This window comes from Berghia stephanieae, chromosome 1, assembly GCF_034508935.2.
Source record: "Berghia stephanieae isolate SIO BIC M18660-M18661 chromosome 1, UCSD_Bste_1.3, whole genome shotgun sequence".
Lineage (NCBI taxonomy): Eukaryota > Metazoa > Mollusca > Gastropoda > Nudibranchia > Aeolidiidae > Berghia > Berghia stephanieae.
Genome location: NC_088360.1, coordinates 79,132,793 through 79,155,292, shown reverse-complemented (window position 1 = coordinate 79,155,292; position 22,500 = coordinate 79,132,793). Strand labels below are relative to the sequence as shown.

The 22,500-nt window shown below is 35.4% G+C and overlaps 1 protein-coding gene across 3 annotated transcripts in view; it reads left to right on the top strand.

Annotated features, from left to right (window-relative positions):
- LOC144958234 (aminopeptidase O-like) overlaps positions 1-22,500 on the top strand; it is a 67,618-nt gene that overhangs the window by 15,861 nt on the left and 29,257 nt on the right. For all 3 annotated transcript variants that reach the window (XM_078890083.1, XM_078890077.1, XM_078890072.1), the window contains 8 exons: positions 43-210; positions 2,323-2,509; positions 3,187-3,293; positions 3,766-3,859; positions 5,190-5,297; positions 6,421-6,461; positions 8,144-8,207; positions 8,812-8,874. In XM_078890083.1, coding sequence (XP_078746209.1) covers positions 43-210; positions 2,323-2,509; positions 3,187-3,293; positions 3,766-3,859; positions 5,190-5,297; positions 6,421-6,461; positions 8,144-8,207; positions 8,812-8,874 — 832 coding nt within the window. The remainder of the gene's footprint in view (positions 1-42; positions 211-2,322; positions 2,510-3,186; positions 3,294-3,765; positions 3,860-5,189; positions 5,298-6,420; positions 6,462-8,143; positions 8,208-8,811; positions 8,875-22,500) is intronic.

Sequence of the window (22,500 nt, the reverse complement as noted above, 5' to 3'; positions counted from 1 at the left end):
TCTAAAACTAATGGTTCATTGTATTTTTATTAAATTTTCAAGGTGTCGAATCCTCACCCCTCAGAGTGTGAGTTCTGCAGCCATCAACATTTTCACCAAGTACATACCCAGTTGTTTCGCATCCATCAAGTCTGTGTTAGAATCATACCCGTTTCAACGTTTGGACATCCTCATTGCTCCTGATTGCTTTGACAGTTTAGGACTGGCATGGTATTATATTTTTTGTATTTTAAATAGACTTTAGCTTCTTTATTTTCGAGGGAAAAGTTTTGAATTGTTGTTGTTGTTGTTGTTTGTGGTGTTGTTGTTGTTGTTGTTGTTGTTATTATTATTATTATTATTATTATTATTATTATTATTATTATTATTATATTATTATATATTATTATTATTATTATTATTATATTGTTATTATTATTATCGTTACCTTTTTTTTTGTCAAAAAGATATATTTAACTGATGGTAATCAGATATTTTAAATTATACAATAGTATGCTTTCAAAATTCACTGTTTTGCAGAGAGCGCCTCACCTCACAGTCTCCTCAGTTGCAGTTGGCCATTTTATCGATTATTCGTTTATTTTGTCTTAAATGACCTTACAATATAGGCTTGATAAACAAATATATTTATTTACACTGAGTCCCAGGAAAATATCTATTTAGCTTGCTATTCTTTTTAAAAAAAGAATGACTGCAACACTTTGTATTACAACAGAATTTATTGAGCCATTTCTTTTTTTCTGCACTTTTACTAATAGCCTATTTCACATATAATCATCATTATTGGTAAAGTTTGTTTGTGGATTTAGCTGATTGCTTGGCAAAGTGGTTAAGGCATTGCATTGTGACCCAGAGGGTCCTGGGTTCGAGCCCTGCTTCAGGATTGTTTCCCCCTTGGGCAAGATTATTAACCCCCAATTTGCTCACTTCGGACAACATGGATGATTAGATTCACATCAGCCATCATGTTTGATGGATTTTATCTATATTCCTTCATGGAATGCCTAGGCGACAGTATCTTGTGGTGCCGTGGTGGAAGGCGTAATTATTTTATTTTAGTCCATTCAACTAATTCATCATTTGTTGGTTACCCGGTTATGATTGTGCTTATGATGCCACTCTATTATGCCTTTTCTTTTGTCCATAGACATGTAGTTTGGCATGACATTGGTTTGTGGCTTCTTCTTGCTCACTCACTGACTGGTTACTGGTGTTTAAGTGTAAAGTTTACCCAACCGTTTCCATCCAACATCTTAACTAATTTCTTTCTGATAAGAATGTGGATGATGTTATAAGATTCAAAAGCCATAAATACTGAGTGATCAGGATATGCATGACACATGAATATGCATAATAAAAATTTGTGATATATTGCTTTGAACATTGGAAATGTGGACCAAATGAATAAAATCAAAATTCTGTTGAACAGAATCTTTTTAGTTAATTTTTTTCCCATTTTTACAAAGTAATACATCACACTGTTTTATGTCACCATTGATAAAATAAAATGCTTGAAAACTGCTTTGTTGTAAAAGGGGGCGGGGGTCAATGATGGAAAATTAAAGCAGGAAAAGAAATTAATTCCTTCCCTGGTTTAACAGAGATGGACAAAAATAATTGGCCAATACGTACAAGAGGGGTTTCAATTGGTGTTTGCATTTTATGCAAATTGAGGCACCACAGGAAACTTAACTCTGCATAATATTATGGTTCCAGTGCACGAAGTAATAAATATGCTATTATTAGTATCGTTTATGTATATTTATTTCAACATCAATATTTTAAAAGAATGTTTTTGTCAGGGCTCGTTAAAGATAGAGGAGATCAGTAAAGTGACATTTGGTTCAACATTGAGAGGATTTTATTGGCTCAGAAGAATAGTGTATTATTTTTCATGACTTTCAAACTGGATGGGTGATATTGATTTTAAAAAAAGAGTATCACTATTGCATTGCATCCTTTAGTAAGGCACTTTACGTAGAAACCTTTTGATTTTGATGTAAATGAAAACCTGCAATAGTCAGTGACGGATATTGTAAGAGTGTAAGTAGAATAAAGAGCTTAACAGACAACTCCTACTATATGAAATATTTGCCTGATGTGAGGATAACTGAAGCATTGTGGCGAGCATTGTGAATCTGTGGATTGGGCTATTTAAATGTTACTATTTATTTTATTCTTATTGGTAGTCCAGTGACAAGGGTGAGTACACGTGCATGCAATTAAAATTATTGGTGCTTTGTTTACTCTGTATTTTTTTTTGTGTTTTTTTTTTGATAACTATTGGAAACCATGGTATGTTTTTTTTTTTTTAATCCACAGTCCAAATCTACTGATTTTGTCTCAGTCCCTTTTGAGTTCAGATATGAGTTTGCTACATCGAGTTGCGCATGAATTATGCCACACTTGGTTTGGAATTCTTCTTGGTCCACGGAACTGGACTGAGGATTGGTTAACGGAAGGCATGTGTTGCTACCTGGAGGACATTGTTCATGCTCGGGCTATGAAGGTGACAAACTCCCTTGTTTATTAGAATGCAAGTATCAACCAGATTTTTTTTCATTTACAAATAGGTAAAACAATATAAACAAACAAATAACTGTAAACTCTCTTTATTCATCCTCAAGGGAAATGTTTCTGTAGGGTCAAGCCGAATAATATTGAGATAACCCAGGCAAAGTGAGCGATAGGGGTAACGTTTCTTGCTCAAAAACAAACAAACAAAAACAAAACAAAACAAAAGAAAACGAGATGCTGACACTGGGGCTTAAAGGCAGATCTCAAAGGTATAAGTGCAATGCCTAATCCACACGTCCATCTTGGCTACTGAAAAATGGGTGGATGGTAGGTCAACAGTGAAATAAAACTGTGTACGCTTTTCAACTAACTTTCTTTTAATCATTTGGCAGGAATTAAGTACATTCAATGAGTTACATATGCTTGTCTTAGACTTAGATGGTAATTTATATGTGGAGTTCCTTAACATTTGATTTTGTTTGGATGTGATCTTTCTTGACATTTAAAGAATTACCATTCCTGGATGAGCTTAATCTTCATAGAAAAAATGATGCAGTTATATCTCATTTCATGTAAACAAAATGATTATATAGTCCATTTCCCTTTTGGAGGGATATTCTTTGAATATTTTAATGTTTAATATTCAGCGACTTTTTAAAAATACTACAGTGGTCGGAGCAGGAAACACAAGACAGAAATGATCTGAAGTGCCTCTTGAAATACAAAGTTTTAACAGGTGAATTAGAATACATTCCAAGCTCCCTGCAAATTCTAAGGTAAAGAACAGTATTATAATTTTAAGTTGGTTTTCTTACAAATTAAAATTTTTATTTAAATCTTATTTTATATCTGAAGATTTGTACTTTATTTGATCAGATTTTCAGGGTTTTTTTCTCTGTTTTCTGTTATCAAAGCTGTAATGAACTAAAGTTATTATTATTATTATTATTATTATTATTATTATTATTATTATTATTATTATTATTATTATTATTATTATTATTATTATTATTATTTTATTATTATTATTATTATTATTATTATTATCATTATTATTATTATTATCATTATTATCATCATCATCATCATCATCATCATCATCATCATTATTATAATTATCATCATCATCATCATCATTATTATTGTTATTATTATTATTACTATTATTTTCATCCATGCTGAATATTATAATTCAAACCAAATATTTCAAAAAGCGAAAATTCCAATAATATTTTAAAAATCCACTAGACCAGATGGTGACCTGACAACAGATCAAGTTTGTGAGCAAAGCTGTGTCAAAAATGGAATACGATCAGAGACAGCCCATGTTCATTATATGAAGGTAACTTGCTTGATCATTAGTTTTAAGCTGTTCTTTTTTAAATAACTGAGTTTAAATTCTCTATTATTAATGCGTAAGATATTTACCAAGAAATTTACATTGTATATAGATTTTTTTAAAGATCAACCTATACTTGCTTATTTCATGTGATGAATTGTATTGTTCATTGAAAAAAAAAATAATTAAAGATAGAAACTAAACAAGTATGTTGATGAATGTATTATTGTTACAACTAGCATAACGCATGGATATCAATTACCATTATCTATAATTTATTGCTGTCAAAGTGCTTTACAATGTTTATCCACATCAGTAGGATGCCACACATAGAGCTTTAAAGTGTTGTTACAGTAATTTTGGACAAAGATAAGGTTCACAAGGGCCACCCCTGAATTTTATCTCTATTTCCTATTTGATGGAGGGAAAATTGTGTGTGAAAAACCATCACCAATGGGTTATCTTTAGGGTTTATCAATAGACGGTAGAACCTGGTTAAAGTGAGCTTGGACATTGAGAATTGATAAGCCATTGGATGGCTGCATAGTTGTAACAATTAAATGAAAGGCACTTCTCTGGGAAAATTGTGTCAGCCTTATAGATTTCTCTTTCCTGTATTTTTATATGTTAAGTATCAATTCGTAGTTCAGAAATTTCATGATATTGCCGATCATCGAAGTCAAGTACAAGTTGAATGGGACTTCAGTCTCCTTGGCTTTGCACATTGAGTATAGAGGGTGATGTGAAACATCTATAAAATGTTTGTATTACATGTGTGTGTGTGTTTTTAAACACATGCACATGCAACGAAACAAATTACTGACGTGGAGCAAAACGTCTTTCTTTGTTCTGATTTAAATCTTTTCTTTTCACTTTCAAATCACTTGTATGCATGTGTGCATGTGTGATATGTTTCTTTGCTGTAGGTTCAAAGTTTCCACAATCAAGCTGTGGGACAATGCTAAATTATTCATCAATCAAAATCAAAGAACATTTGAAAAAAAATATTTCAAATATGGAAAATTAAGTCTACTATTTGTTAATATAAATGAGTTGTGAACACATTTCAGTACCACTGCGCTATCAGATCATCCTAATTTATCGACTGTAGTCTCAGTGATCAACTTCCTTTTATTCTTAATTAAGTACTTTCATTTGCTTGAGTCAAAGTCAAATGCATTTCCACTATTCACAGATAAAAATAAAAACTGTGTATTAAAACCATAATTTTGTTAAAGCTTTTCTATGCATAAATTATATTATTTGAAACACAAAAGACTACGAGAATCAAAGCTTGATATATTATCTATACTATGTCTTCTTTGTTTTTCAGGGTTTCTTTTTGCTTAAACTCTTGGAGGACACAGCTGGCCAGGAATCTCTTTTGTCTGCTTTGAAAATGTTTATTGCCAAATTCAAAGGAGAACTGTTTTCATCAAAGGTAAAATAATTTATTGTAATTGCCAGCTTGTAAAAAGACAATTTCTTATGTGATTTAACTACTTTTATTTCATTTTATATTATAAAAACATTTGTTTGAAAAATATGAATTAGTTTTTTAAAATTTTTATTAAATGTTTGTTTTATCGACTCAAGTAAACACCAGATGATTTAATTGGTCCTTCAGTGGCATCGCCCTATGGAGCCACAGCTTATCTCAGTTTTGTGTGTGTTAAAATAGGACAATAGCAATGGCTTTTTTCCCTCTGGATAGGATTATAGTCTGTCGTAAAGCACTTTCAATCAAATCTTACTGGCCCGGTTTCCAATCATTGCTGGATGGACGAGTTTTGTTTCACTATTTTACTAAAAATATCATCAATATCATCAATATCATCATCGTCATCATCATCATCATCATCATCATCATCATCATCATCGATATCATTCTACCTTCTAGTTTTGCTCAATAGTTTTTGCATATCTACAGTAGCAGTCTTTCAGAGCCATTAAGCCCATGGAGCCAGAGTTTATCCTGGTTTCTAAGGCATGAAATGGACAAAAGCAATTGCTTGCTATCCTTTGGATTGGACGTTAGTATATCTCAAAGTACTTTCCACCAGATTCAACAGACCCAGCTACCCATTCACTGCTGGGTGGTCAGGGGGGTCAGAAAAAATCTCGACTGCACCCGGGGTCGATCTTGGTTCCTTCGCGTGTGAAGCGAGGGGTCTATCAACTGAGCTATCATGGGCCCCAATGTCTACAGAAAGATCAGTCTAATTATTTTGTAATCTTTCATTGCCTTTTTAAAAGTACAAAAATTCAAGAAATCATGAACGAATTAGATGTCCATTGTGAGGCTTAAATTATTTTTTTAAAATTTGACGTTCTTGTAATGTCTTATTACAGAATAGAAGATAAATGGAAGACGTTTTAATGGACCTCAACAAAAACATTGTTACATTCTTATTCTATTAATTTCATATTGAATTTTAAAAGAGCATTTCTAGCAAGATTCTTAGAAATGTTACTCGTTTTGAGGTTTGAGAAAATAATTATTCTTGATTTTTGAAGATGTATTTTAAGATAATATTAATCGATATAAATTGTTTTGGTTTCAGGAAATCTTGGATTATTTCTTTTCATACTGTCCAAGATTAAGGTATGTAATCAATACTAAGAAACTATCAAAGTGAAAAATCGAGGGCGGGAATCGAGGGCAGGAGCAGGCAGTGGTCTAAGATATAAATCTGAAAAGGTTTGTATAAAACAGTGCCTGACCTCTTGGGAGATTGAGGGTTCGATCCCCAATGGTGACATGCTGATTGTTTGGGATAGTTTTGTTCTTGCGCCTTTTTTCTGCCTTGACTTGCACCGTTTCATATGCAAAAGAAAGTTATATTTCATACATTAACCCAGACGACAAACACAGAGAGATGCAGGAAGAAGACAATAATATAGGATAGCATGAATTTCTCACAGTACAATAAAAGAACTCGAACTTTTGATTATATAGCATTATAAAATGGGAGCCTCTTGTACGTCTAGTGGCTTGAGATCGTCACCTTGGTTTAGCTCTCTTTGTGGCGCTGCACTGAGGCTGACTTTTGGGTTTTCCCCAGTATTCCCCTTGAGTAGACTCTAAAGACAAATTTTCTCTTGGAGATGAAGGGGAATTTTATTTATTTCATTTTCATTTATTTATTATTTACAGGTTTTGTTACCAGTGATAGGTTACAGCATGTGATTTTTGCAGAGGCATGACTTTATTAATGTTTAATAAATAATTATGAATAGATATTTTTCCTTTATTCGCCCTCAATAAACCTTTTTTTAGGGTGTATCTAAAAAAAAAAGGCTGGAATTATCAAGGCGTCAGCTGTAGAGCAGTACGACAAAGAGAGCATTTTGGAACTAAGTTTCTTGCTCCAAGAAAAAAAAAAGAATAAATAAGGAGGTGCAAATATAAAGTCTCAATTCCGTGTCTTCCAGTTGGCCATCTCATCTCATGCCCCAAACTCACATGCTCTTTAGCTCAGAATATGCTCTGTAATATTTCATTGAACAGAATGCATATTGTGTTCTATGTTTAAAGGTAATTAGCAAACTAGCTAGATTTTCGATGTAAAACTTAATCACTAACACTCCCTCCCTTTCTCTCTCCTTTCCCCCCCCCCCCCCCCCCTTCTCTGTCTGTCTGTCTCTCTCTCTCTCTCTCTCTGTCTCTCTCTCTCTCTCTGTCACTCTCTCTCTCTCTGTCTGCCTATCTGTCTTTCTCTCTCTCTCTCTCTCTCTCTCTCTCTCTCTCTCTCTCTCTCTCTCTCTCTCTCTCTCTAGCTCTCTTACTCTGTGCTGCTGCAAGCATTCACATACGTTTTTTAAAGAAGAAAATAATAAGATAAACAAATTGAATGACAGCAAAAACATGGCGACGAAGAAAAATGATGAGATAAAAATTTGTGCTTTATAATTGGACAGAGTGAAAAATCTGCATTCCCGGCTTCCTAGTATCTGGTGTAAAATGGCGTCGTTAATCTTAGGGATGAAAGGAATTTGATTTTAAAAACCGTATATGGCCATTGTAAAATCAATCTAAACTGTAAAAATCGAATTGTCTCGCATCAAAGATGTTAACGAGCTGGCTAATTTTCAAAGCAGAAAGCAGTCTGGTTTTCCCTGTATTTGACACACACACACACACACACACACACACAAACACAAATACACGCGCGCATACACACACACACACAGACACAGACACACACACTCAGATTTATTATTTTGTTAATATAGATTGAAAAAGTCTGATTAAGATCTTTTTGATTTGCTACTTTCTAATTACAGATCATCTGAATTAAGCGTGACCTCCCTTTGTCAGGATTGGCTGGATTCACCAGGCCTTCCTCTGGTAAGCAATTAAGTTTAGTATGTGCTTAGCTTGGTGACTCAGCAGTACGGTATCTTGTCTTGTCAAAAAAGTTCAGCAATTAATATTAAATGGGGTCAGTGGCCAGATGGTTGACAATGATTGTGGAAAATTGCAGTGCCGACATTGTGTCTTGGATAAGGCACTTTTACAAAAATTACCTCTCGTGACTCAGTTATGAGTAAATACCTGACTAAATGCAGTCATGGATATTGTTAGAGTGTCAGTACAAAAAGGACCCCTAAATGCTGACTCAATCTGAATTTGAATCAAAAAAGGCCCATTGGCCCCAGAATGCAAATTTGTAGTAACAATAGCAAGCAGGACGAAACAATGAATGGTTCTGAGTTTGTCTGATGAAGGTTGTTGGTGATGTGACCTGGAAATGAATTTAATTCTCTTATAGTTCTTGGGATGAGACTATCTTGCGTATGATCTAAAATATATAAAAGCATAAGAAAATTTGTATTAAAGATAGAAAATAAAAAAGGGAACAATCAAGCAATGACGTGCTCTAAAATTAATAGACATCTGCTTTGGTGATGAACGGTATAATTTTAATAGGATAATATATTATATATTCCAGGTTCTCAAGTCGTTTCCATACTCCATTGACAGGAATTCTCTTTATAAACAAATATTGGAAGAGGTAAGATCTTTCTCATTATATGCCTATTTTCCAAGAATGATGACTGAGAGAAAAAAATATTTATAGAGTGGAAGCTATAAAGCATGTCCCAAAAAAACAACAAATAACAAGAATTTATTGGATGGATTCTACCAGAGCTTGAAAAATGGGATAGCAGGAAATATCATGCTCAAAACATAGCCTCATTTCAAGTTTTTATTTTTAAAAACTTTCTTTCTCTCTTTTCTTTTCTTTCTTTTGTTGTGTTTTATTTTGTTACAGTTCCATTCAATTCCCCCCCCCCCCACACCCCTCTATCCTTTCGAGACTGAGATCTGTGCAGGAACTATTGTTTTCACTCTGTTAATGGCTTTATTTGGCTGAACATGCATCCCGATTTGTTGACCAGGTTCATAATCTCATGTATTCAGTTAGAAAAATAAGTGATATGTCTTTGTATCTGTACTTCCTTGATGTTATTTTACAATAACCGACTCACTGGCATACGAGTGGTTGACATTTAGATATTTACTTTAATTATTGTTAATGCCCAATAAATCTTGATAATGTCTGTCAATTTATAACAACAAGTATGATATGAAGATTTTAAATCTTGACTTTTGGACGAAGCAGAGATGGTGTGCGATTTAGCGTGATGATTGTATTGATAAAAAGAAAATTACATTTTTCAATTATTGAGTGTGGCAAGTAAGCGGTGTCAGTGATTAATGTGAAACTGTTAGTTGTGAACAGTATAGATATAGATTAATATTTGCGCGAAATATCCATCAGCCATATGCATGTTGTTGTCAGTACAACTCCTGAAAGACCCAGTGTGCTAGGTTTTAACATTTTATACTACATATTTTTTATCAGAAAGCATTGACAGTATTTGTGGTAAACTTGACAAACACTCAATTTCATTTAAGATTTTTCGTATTTGTCCCAAGAAATATTTTAACTCCATATCCGTGATGAGATTTTTGTCTTTTTTCTGTTTTTTTTTTTTTATAGTGCATATCAACTTTGCAAGCCTTTGCTGCTACCATATACGTCAGGAACATAAGTTGACCTGTATTTTCACTTTGTTCTTTACTTTTTTCTGCATCAATCTTTGAAATTTTGTTATAAACAATTGGTGTTGGTAATGATTTGGTATTGACAAAAAAATGCTCCCGCGGTAAATTATTCCAGATTGGTAGGAATGGCTTGTTTTATTTGAAGAGCAAATAATATTTACGTTTACATGCACTTTATCTTCAGTGAAAGAAAGAAATCGACAATTAGGTTTATTCCCATGATCGTGATATAATCTGAATTAATCTCGACCAGAAAACAATAATGGAACAATGAAACCTTTTTTCCCCCCGACTCTACCATTAACTTTGCTTATTGCCTGCGTAAGGACGAGCATGAACTTTGTTTAATTATTATAATTCTCTTTATTACTTTCATCAACTCCCTTCTTAACTGCTGACTTTGCCTGCAAGTTTGATGAGGTTTTACTTTAATGTGTATTACTTACTTACTTACTTAGTTACTTACTTACTTACTTACTTACTTGCTTACTTACTTACTTACTTATTTACTTACTTTCTTACTTATTTACTTACTTACTTACTTACTTATTTACTTACTTACTTACTTATTTACTTGCTTACTTACTTATTTACTTACTTACTTACTTACTTACTTACTTACTTATTTACTTACTTATTTACTTATTTACTTACTTACTTACTTATTAACTTACTTACTTATTTACTTACTTATTTACTTACTTACTTACTTACTTACTTACTTACTAATTTACTTACTTACTTACTTACTTACTTATTTACTTATTTACTTAGGCTCTTCACTCTGACTCGAGCATAGGTCATCGACGAATTCAGTCCATCTTGTCCGGCTTTGTGCCATACTCTCCGCTTCACTCCATGTCAGGCCTTCAGTCTTTAGATCCTCCATCAATGCTCTCCTCCAACTATTTCTTGGCTGCTCTCTCTTCCTCGTTCCCTCTGGGTTCCATGTAAGAGCCTGCGTGGTAATATTTCCACATCCTCCTCTTAATTTCTGTCTCTATTTCTTCTTGTGTCTAAAGAGTTGATTATGCTGTCAGATGTTTTATAGTGATTTTATTCTTTTTGGGTTTTTTTTCTGAACTTTTAATTTAAGGTTGATGTGGCAAGTGTGCTTTCGTTTTCATCATAGTGATTTGAATAGCTGAAGAAAAATTGTGTTACTGAAGCAAGATTTTAGGATTTTGAAAACTATCTTGGGCAGGACATATAATAACTGTGCTCACTTATTTTCAATTTGTTTATCCAGTAATTTCCCTTGGTGTATTAGACATTTATAATATGTTTCTTGTTTATCTTGATTTTATCAAGACTGCAATGCCAGATGACACCGCCGGTGAAAGGTAATTGTGTTTAGAAAAGTGTGTATATATCTATAACATTGGCTATACCAAAGGTTACTCAGCACCGCCCCATAGAGTAGTAAGTTGATAAGTTATCATAACTTGCTTTTACACCCTAATAAATATCATTATACACAAAACAAATAATATCATTGTAACAACTCAAAAATGATACACGATAAAAATTGGAGATCCCCATAGCTCTGTTTTTAAAGATTCGAGATTGTTTTTCTGAGCCCCCTCCCCTTCCCCTGTCCACCTGGCAGTGATGGAGTATCTGAGTCCATGAGATCGGGTGGAACGTGCATTGCCGCAGCCTAGCAGCTTATCGAAAGGGTGGTAAACAATGGCCACGTTTTGTTTAACGCTGTAGAAATGGGGATAAACTTCGGTTTCATTGGTCGTATGTCTCTGACTCTGAAGGACTACATTTTTTCACTTGACTTGACTTGACTTAGATGCCTTTCGCGTCTCGACCGAAAGATTGGGTCGCCTTGGCTGTTTCCAGTATTTCCTGTGTGAGGTGTCTCCAATATTGCCGGTCCTCTGCTAGGGTTCTCAGATTTTCAAGGTCCCCTGCCGTTATGAGACTAATGCTTTGTCCAAGTGTTGTGAGGTTTTTGTTTAGGATCACAGGGAGTGTTGTGATCGGTCTTCCTCTGAAAAGGTTCCCGTGTTTTTGGAAGTATCCCGACATGGCTTGGTTTGCTGGTATGTTTTTGTCCCTGCGTAGTATGTGACCGAAAAGTTGCCATCGTTGTTGTAAAATGTCAAGGGAGATTGGTCTTTCTTTTGTGATCTTATAGAGTGATTCATTTGAGATCTTTTTGGGGTATTTGATGTCCAGTACCCTTCTTAGCTGTGTGCGATGGAAGGCATCCAGATGTTCTTCTTCGGATTTTGTCAACGCCCAAGTGCCGCAGTTATACAGAAGTACCGGTTTTACAAGAGCATGGTACAGTTTCAGTTTGGTTTTTCTCTTTATTTTGTCACCTCTAATCCATACATTGGTGAGTTTACTGAGTGCGGCGTTTGATAGCTGTTTTCTTCTTTGTACATCCTCGGTGTCTCCAATTAGTGAGCCGACTTTCTTTGTTCTTTTCCATTCCTCTTTGTTCCTCGATATTGTTGTAAATTCGGTTTTATTACCCTCTCCCTGGATCTGAGCATTGCAAACATAATGAACAAAACATTCTCAACACACAAAGACTGGGACATAAACAGCGGTGTCCTAATTACAATACAAAAACCAGGAAAAACGAAAGGACCCGTAAACAACCTGCGCCCAATAACATTACTGAATACCATAAGAAAAACACTGTCAACTATTGTCCTCAACAGAATTAGACCGAAAATAGAAAAATATCTATCACATAGCCAAAGCGGGTTTCGCCAAGACCGAAGCACATCGGACGTTGTATGGACACATAAATGGTTGGCAGCAAAGGCACTCAAAGAAAACATATCCATAACAATAACCGGAATCGATATGTCCGCAGCCTTTGATACGATCGACAGAGGAAAACTTTTGGAGATATTAACAGAAATAGTAGACGAAGACGAGCTCCGAATAATCCGATTTCTCCTCAGCAACACAAAGATACAACCAAGGATATACGGGGCCACAAAACAGACGCAGTTCGAAAGTAACATCGGGACCCCCCAAGGAGATAGTCTGAGCCCGATTCTGTTCACAATATACTTAGAACACGCTCTGAAAGAAGTTCGAAAAGTCATTCCAAAACCAACGACTCATATTGAGAATGCAATCCCTAGAGAAATCGCCTATGCAGATGATGTCGATTTTATTGGATCAACACCAACAAATATAGACATCATACAAAATACCCTCATGAAATATAACCTCCAAGTCAATGCCAATAAAACCGAATTTTTCACTTGAGAAAGTTAAAATGTAATCGTGAACGATTGAGTTTTTAATTTATAAAAAAAAGTTCACCCGAAGACAGGCTAGATCCTGTTGTAACAGTAACACTGGTACTACTGTATACAATAGGGCCTGTCATGCTATAGGCTTTAGCATTAAAGAGAGTGTTATTAAACTGCCATTTAACCCTCTCCTTACCAACTATAGCAAAATCGTCACATTTGTTACGATAAACTAACATCTTTGTCCATCCATAAATTTGTTATGGCTTTGAAAACTTTATACTCTATTGTCAAGATTATTGTTCTGAGCTAAATTATATATAATGAGTACCTATTGCTTTTGGGATTCGGTAAAGAAAATTAATTTTTGTCTTCCGTGAGTTTGGTGTTTTCGGAAGAATCATGAGAATGACTGGTCGGGAGAGAGTTAAAGGAGATCAGAATATTAGAATAGATCGAGTAAGTTTATAAATTTCCACCAAGTCTTTTAAGTATGTATGGAGTATTGATGACTATCCATCCAATAGTTGAGGTCAATTAGATGTAAAATATATGAGATAAGACCATTTCAGGTTTATGAGGTATAGAGATAATGTGAGACAGAATAAGAAAGAAAACTTTGCCTTGTTATTCACAGTGAATCGGAGACGTAACAGTAAAACTTGGGATACAACGGGGTTAACGATTATCGCCTAAAGCGTCTGTTATGCAATGTACTTGATTATATGAGAAAGAATGATGTCTTGAATGTAATTTACAATCTTGTTTTTATTGGAGACATGACAGAGGACCTTGAAATAAGTTGGGAGGGGTGAAAGAGTTGGACTAAACTCTCGAACCTGGAACCTCTCGAAGTCCCATGTTTGAGAGTTTTTCCCAAGATTGGGGTCATTTAAATCGATCGATATTTGAAGGACAAGTTTTCTGGCCAAAAATTTAAATACCTGTCTTTCTAGAGTACGTCAGTTAACTGGTTAAATGTTGGTCAAAAAATTCGTCATTCAACTATCGATCGGTTAAAATGACATTTATCTTGTCAAAAACTCCCAAACCTCGGACTTCACGTGAACCTTATCAGCCAAAAACTATCAAACCTGAGATTTCCAGGGAGTCGCTACGCGTATTTTTAAAATACAGAATAAGGCAGTCCTGCAGTGAGTGTATGTTAAGAAATGATGAAGACTCTTTATGCTTGACCCAAGTCTCCAATTAGTTTTAACCCACTGTATTAAAAACACCAAAGATGTAAAGAATTGCTATCAAGTGCTTTGTTCTTGGATGAAAGAGCAGTCCTTCAAGGCTATGATGCCAATGGAGCCTAAGTTTGTCCCGGTTTCTATGGGATGAAACGGACAATAGCAGATGCTTGCCACCATATGGATAGGACACTAGTCTATCGCAAAATACTTTCCGCCATCAATATCTCATAATATAATTTAAGACAAAGTGCAATTATTTGCTGGTCTGATAACCCAATTGTTATGGGCTCATTGTTGTTATGGTAATATTGTCAACTAACGTAAAATACGTATTGGGATGCTTTTTTTCTTCTTGTTTTTCTTTCTTGCTTTGTATGGCGCTTATTATACACATTTTTTTCAGATCTTTGTATTACTCCGGTGCCTGCTCCTTAAGTTCTCAATTTGAATCTTTTAGCGAAATAGGTCGATTGTGTAAAGACCAACCAACCACAGAATCAGAGCTACCCTCTCTAGATACATACTAGTTGTGTGGTTGGGTCTCCTGTCCCGATAATACGATTTCTCTTTCTCTGCAGTGTTCTGCCCTTGAATTGGAGTGTAACGACATTTTGTGATGTTTTTGCCCAATGACTCTCTCTGAGCGTAGCCATCGTTAACTTATAGTCTGACACAAGGACCCACCAGGACTTATCTTTTGACGTCATTTTTTTTTTTAGGTTTGTGCAGCGCCAAGTGAGTAATGCTCAAGGAAATAAGTGATCCCATTGGTTGAACTAATGAATACAACTCATGATTTGTTTTTGTTTTTTTTTTTGTGTGGCTAAAGACGTCATCTTTCTGTCAATGTCAGGCTATAAGTTTACGATGGCTCCGTCTGAGAGGGGCAGTCAGATGTGAGCGATTCGATTGTGTTTTAACGAATACATTGAGTTCTGATATTTAATTTTTCCTTTGGGAAGCATCTGGCTGAGTGACTAAAAAGTAATGAACAAAATTTAATCAAAAATGAATATGACAAACAAACAAACTACCAAATAGAGTGCGTAGCACAAAACGTTTCGGGGTCAAAACCCCTGTTCAGGTTACCTCAAAAACAAGTAAAATGGCAATACTTTAAGAAGAATCCAGAAATACAGGAGTATTTGTATTAGAGACCGCCTTACTTAATTAACTTACTTCAGCCATCCATTTGACTCTTCCTTGGGCTGTCTTCTCCACTTGCTTTCATGTATAACTGTCTCTCCTTGCTTCCTCTCTATTAGAGACTGTCTGGTTGTCTTTTTAATGGGATTCCCAGGTCATCGCCAGTGCTGGACTTTACTGAAAAGATTTGGCTGGAAAACTCGTTCTTCAAATATCGATCGTTAAAATGACATTCATTTTGGCAAAAGCTTTCAAATCTGGGACTTTGCTGTTGTCGTAGTTTTCTAGCTAAAATTTTAATAATCGGCAGTGGATGGGCTTAGCATGGGAACAAAGGAAGATTACCGCAGAGATCTTACCTTACCTTACCGGGGTTTCTTCTCATAGAGGTTGAATGCCGTGGTCTCTGAGCAGCCCCTCATCATGCTCCCAGTCATTTCTTGTATATTTCCCAACCAGTTTTTTCGTTGTCTCCCTCTACCTCTTTTCTCCATTAATCTTTCTTTCAAGTATTGACTTCTGGAGACTGCTGTGGCGCCGTATGTGGCCATAGTACGCCAACTTTCTGGGCTTTACGGTCACAAGAAGTACTCTCTTTCTGATATTTAGTCAATCCAATAACATTCTGTTTGATTTTTTCTCTTTCCATGATACCTTTCCCATCCGTCTGTAGCACCACATTTCAAAAGCATCGATTATTTTTTCTAGCCCAGTGTTCAATGTCCTTGTCTCGTAGGGATCTACTTGTAATTATTCCCCACTGCTTGTCCTTTATTTATCTCTTCGACATCTGTGATCCACGGGTGTTGTCGGCTCTACCTTCCCTCTTAATCTAATTGTTGTTGTTTTTGATTTTGTGTTGTGCGCCATCTTTTTAAAAATATTGTTGAAATGAGCCAAACAGTGTCAATATTACTGTCAAACTTCTAAAACTTGACAAAAAACTAAGCATTCAATTCTGAAATCGCAAACGCCACTCTAGCGTTGTAGTTGCGTTTGTGCTAAAAATAAAAATACATCAAGTCTTTGCGGACGACAGTTCAAATCATATGCTGACCAGTGAAACATTAACTATTCTCGATGCCATGTCTTTACGGTAAAAACGCAGCATCTCTCTGGCTTTAACAAAACATTAATAATGGGAGGTTAACCGCAATCACCTGATTGTCGCGACCAGTGATCACACACGCCCATCCCAATCCCCTGCCTCCAGCCCTCGTAAGTGACCTTTATATTGGTTTACAGATGAATTATCGCATAGTTGGTGAATGAACGATAAAAACACATCTATCATAGAAAAGAATAATTTAGTTTCGAAATTGAGCACCGTAGGCTGTGACAAGAATGAATACATACCCTGTGATTTACTGTGTCTAATCAATTATTAATAATCTCTGAATGAATGCGGAACAATACATCAAAGAATAATTATAAGCAGCGATCAATAAAATGAAAAAAACCAAACTAAAACAACAACATAAAATTCACATCATAATAATTTACTGATATAGTGAGGATGACCTTTTGTTACCACTCCTCTTTTAAAAAAAATTAATTACATTTTATTTTAATAAAAGACAATCGATCCTTTCAAAGACGGTTGCAGACAAACCTCACGAAAACCTCTCACTTGTACCGCAAGGACTAGGTAGATATATCAAATCAACGGTATTCAAATTATTATTTATAATGCCAACTCGTGAGCACAGCTTTTAGTTGTTAAAAAAATTAAGTGTTTTGATTGTTTTTGATGATGAATATATATAGATAGGTTAATACAGGACGTCAATATTTAAAATAAGGTTCGAAGATTTAAAACATATTTTTTTAACTTCTCACATCGTTAATGCTGCCGTTATTTTCAACAAATGCTCTTGTGTTGCTGTTGTCGGTTTGTTTTTTTTTTTTGTTTTTTTTTTTGTTGGTATTTGTTTGTAAATCTCCCTTTTTATTGTTTACCCGGTTTCGGAATCTGTCACACCCATAAGTCTGTTAAACTAAATTGTTATGGTCTCATTGTTGTCATGGACATACTCTCAAACCAGACACAAAATATAGTTCATTAACAGGCCTACCATTGCGTTCGGTTATTTGACGTGCACGTTGGTCACACCTGTTAAGTAATGTATGGTTCAATTTGAATTAATTAATTTTATTTGAAGCAAGGTCCTTTGATTATTAGAAAATTGTCAGAAATAAACATCTGAGCAGAAGGTTAATTTACTATAACCTGGCCGTCAACAGCGTTGTCTCTGTCGGAAAAATTGTAATATCGCCTAACAGGCGTTATTTCTCGTTCTATATGTTGTGTGTTGCTGTTGGTCAGGGACCCTTTGTAAAGCGCTTTGAGCACAGTTAGTAGATTTTGCGCTATATAAAAGCTCAATTTATCTGCGTTGTGTGTGTGGGGGGGGGGGGGGGGGGGTGCTGGTTCGTGTGTGCGAGAGGCAAACATTGTGCTGAAAAGATCAATCTGGAATTCTTCATATTGGACACGAGGGAAATGAAATTGCGGACACTGAGCACACGACTTTCTTTTGTTTGTCAGGATGGGTTTTTTTCTAACGTCCTCACATATTTTTATCCTTTTTTTCATGCATCCCACTCCTAACATCAAAGAAAATGTGTTTAAGGGGTGGTTTGGATCTAATTATTTGGAACATCCTTTAAAAAAATTGCTTTTGAGATTTTGCTGGAAAACGATATTTTATTATCTTAGAAAGTTTTGAAGTCCATCTTCTCAAAATAGACTATAAAGGCATGAAAAACACAGTCGAAAAGGGTACAGGTAGTAAGAAAAGTGAGAAAAACGGAAAGCTATATTGCTATTTTCTAAATATATCAATTTTCTAGGGGTATGGGACACTGTGTCAAACATTTCTCAGAATCAGTTCAATGAAATTGTCTGAAATTTTCCGCAGTTATCACAGAGATAGTGTATTATGTAACCATAGAGAGATTTTTTGATAAGATATGTGTATTTTGAATTATTATCCAAATTATCCATTTTAACATCAATTTTGTCATAACATTTTGATTCGCAACTTTGTAATATTCTAATAAAAATCCCATAAGTTAAAGCTGTAAAATCTCTCTATGGTGGCACAAAATATTACAATGTTGGAAGAATATGGAGTGTATTCCTTCATTAGTTTTTGTGGAAAGTTTGCCACAAGATTGTTATATTTTTTTTATGCCAGACCCCCTAATATCAGGTCGCAAAACGGGTATCCACACAGATAATGTATATTTTTAACTAAAAATGTTGTTTTTTAACCTATTGTGACGATACAGAATGATTAAAACCGCACAATATAGGTCATTACAATTTCTTTTAGAAAAGACTCAAACTGCCCATTAATTCTAGGGTTTCAATAAAAGAAGTTTAATGAGGAAGTGGTAGCGGTTATTTAATTTTATGAAGTGGTTTTAGAATAGAATTTTTTTTTGTGAAGCATGGCTGTTCCTGCCCTGTCACGACCCTGTGAAGAGAAACTATTTTGTTTCACAGAGGACTGTGTTGGACATGCACGATGCTTTCTCTAAATTGATGGAACGTTTGCGTATTCACATAGCGCAATATCGACTAAACGTGGTCAAAGCGCTTTACAAGGGGTCCCTAGCCAACAGCAACCCTTAACACGTAGGTCGGAACATGTCGCCTGTTAGGCGATATCATACCATTTTTTTTTCGACAGGGACAACACTGTTAACGACCAGATACTCATTTTACACCTGGTTATTGTGAGAGAATTTGAGTAAAGAGCCTTTTCCAAGGACTCAACTATGCACCGCTCAAAGTGGGACTTGAACCCAGGACCATCTAAAGCACAGACTAGGGAGAACTAGTCTGTGGTCCAAACTGAAGGCGAGTGTCATACCACAAGACCACATAGCCGCAAATGATATGTTACATTATGTGTGCATTTGAGTTGCTTTGTAATGCAAGTTATTGTATGAGTAGTGATATCAGAATCATCAAATAACTGCTGATTATTTATTTTTACATTTATAGAATACGTTGAGTTTGTTCCTCTTGGAAGGTAAAATTATATTAAAAACTGTCTTTTTAAAGCCTTGTATTTCATCAAATGGTTCATATAAAAGTGGGCGGTGTTCGACTTTGGTGACACCCTCTTGACACAACTAGACAACTGGAAAAAATCTCTTTCAGTTGATCACGCAATTTTCGGTTTGTTTCTCACTCTAAGGTTGTCGAATCTTTGAGTATCTCTTAAAGTATAATGAGCTACCTTCAGCCTTAGGTCGTCAAACTGTTTGTGTGTTTTAAAAATATGATTTCTAGTCCTTGTGATACTTTCAAGTCATATCAGGAGTTGTCTATCGCGAACAACTTCTGCCCATTCTCATTTAATCTAGACTATCCAGTTATTGCTGAGACAAAAAAAAAAAAGCAAAACAATCAAATAAAAAAAACAAAACACAAACACACACACACACACACAAAACAAAAACATAACAAAACAAAACATTTCCCTGCGGTCTGTCTACATTTAAAGTTTTAAGCAATGTTTCAATGTCTTTATTATTTTTGATTTTGGCTGAAGAAGGGCTTTGAGCCTAAAACATTCCGTGTTTGGTATTTTGTTCTTTTTTGAAGCTTTTTGAAATTCATTACTTTTTTCTTGTACAGTCCACAACTTCCAGCAGCTTTGTACCCTCATTTACATGAACTATGGCTTCAAAATCCTGAATAGATCCTTTCTGGCACCAAACTTTTCTTTTTGACGTCTCATTCGAGTATTGAATCAATTCTGCAGCTGGAGCCAAAATTCGGATTTCTACGAATTATTCGTGGTATTGGGCAGGAGGTCTGCATCAGTAATGTTTATTTTTTTCTCAATCCGGAGATTTTTCATAATTTTGTTTAATCCAAGTTTCGTTAGATTAGAGTTCACTAACTCCGGACTGCTCTCCCATTCGCGCTCTATCAGAGATTGTAACGCTCCTCCAAGTTACGTCATCGCCTGTTCAAATGGTGAAAACTTCAAAACATCTCTCTGATCCAGTCAAGTAACACGGTGTATTCATAAAAAAATACCCCCCCCCCCCTCTCTCCCCCATCTCCCCCATCTCCCCCCTCTCCCCCCCCCCCTCTCTATCCCCCCATCCCCTCTCTCTCTCTCTCTCTCTCTCTCTCTCTCTCTCTCTCTCTCTCACACACACAGACAGACACACAGACACACCTCCATACTGTTCAAATATGAGATACAATACTTTGGAGCGAGCTTTATTGTGCTGTATGTAGTATGACCCTTGCCTAATTCCAGAAAGGTCCTTGGTTAGAGTCTTCTTGAAGATGGCGGAAAGATTAATCCTTCGTAACGGCTCTTGATTTACGTTTTATCAAAACACAGGTGTATGCCCGGCAACAGTGTTGTCTAGGTCGGAAAAAGATATAATAGCGCTCTTCAGGCGTCATGTCAGCGTTCTACATAATAAGCGTTGCTGGTGGTTTTTATTTTTAATGATTTTGTTTTGTTTTCTAAACCATGGCCATTACTAAAGCTGTGCACACTTTGATGAATTTTGCTCTATATAAAAGCTTACGTTTGTACGGGTACATTACAATAATATTAGGTAGCTAGACTCACTCCCAACGCTACCAGACGTGCTAATCACTCATACCTTGAAAACCAATTGATCTCTATCGGCGTTTCTGCGTCATTTGATTCATCCACACATCAAATGAGTGGGATGCGGGCGGTAACTGTAACTACTAGTTAACACCATTCTTTCGTACTCTGTAAAACAAACAAACAATTATTTAGAATTTTGGCCAGAAAACTACTCCTTCAAAATATCGACTGATTAAAATGACTCTCACCATTTTAAAAACTCTCAAACCTGGGATTTCCGTAAGACGCAGATTTGAGGGGTTTTGCCAAGGTGAGGGTCATTTAATATGTTTTTCCAGAGTACGACAGTTTACTGGTTTAAAGGTCCAATTCATCCTGACATTATAACGTTTTTAGGCGTTGAAATGGTAAAAAAAAAGGCAAACAAATTTGAGCCTTTTATATAGCGCTATATCCACTAAACATGCTCAAAGAGCTTTACAAAGGGTCCCTGACCAACAGCAAACACGTAACATGTAGAACAAGACATGACGCCTGTTAGGCGATATTACAATATTTTTCCAATTCAGAGACAAAGCTATCAACGGCAAGGTACTCGTTTTACACCTGAGTACGGCGAGAGAATATGAGTTTAGAGCCTTTTCCAAGGACCCTCCGATCCGAAGGCGAGTGACCACCAGACCACATAAGCCACACATGGTACTATATTCCACTATGAAACGATGCAGTTTATAACGCTGATATTGTACTAGTGTAACGAAATGATCAGAAAGTATTGACAAGGCAATGGAGAATTCATCTTTGTATGTGTTTATCTTTAAGTTATATCATCAATCCGTAATATTACAATGACAAACAGTCATCTTGTATCTCAAGGCTAGTCAGCGACGGAATCCACCGCACTGCAAATTATCGCCTCTGCCACATGGCAATAGTTATTAATTATTAATTTGTTTTAACTCTCCTTACTGACTAATTTCAGGATTTTCCCCGAAATATTATACTTATTCGACACAAAAATTTGTTTTTAAAAACTCAATTTGAAAGCAGTATCTTGGTAGACGTCTCTTTACATTCTATTCATAATTTTTTCAATAAGACGAACTTTACAAAACAGCATTTTAAATGTGACTGACAAAACAAATCTGAATAAGGGTAACGTTCATTGTATCGTAACAAATGTGACTTTTTTGTAGTTGGTAAGGAAAGGGTTAAAACCCTGTATATCGATCAAGAGAGTCGCCCTTCCAGACAATGTCATTACAGAATTGCCATGTTATTTCGGTATTTCTTTTTTTAAAAAAAAGAAAAATATCCAGGCAGATTACCAGAATCGTGTGTTCCCTCCCCCTTTTGTACTTCCATTCTTACAATATCTGTCTCGGCGTAT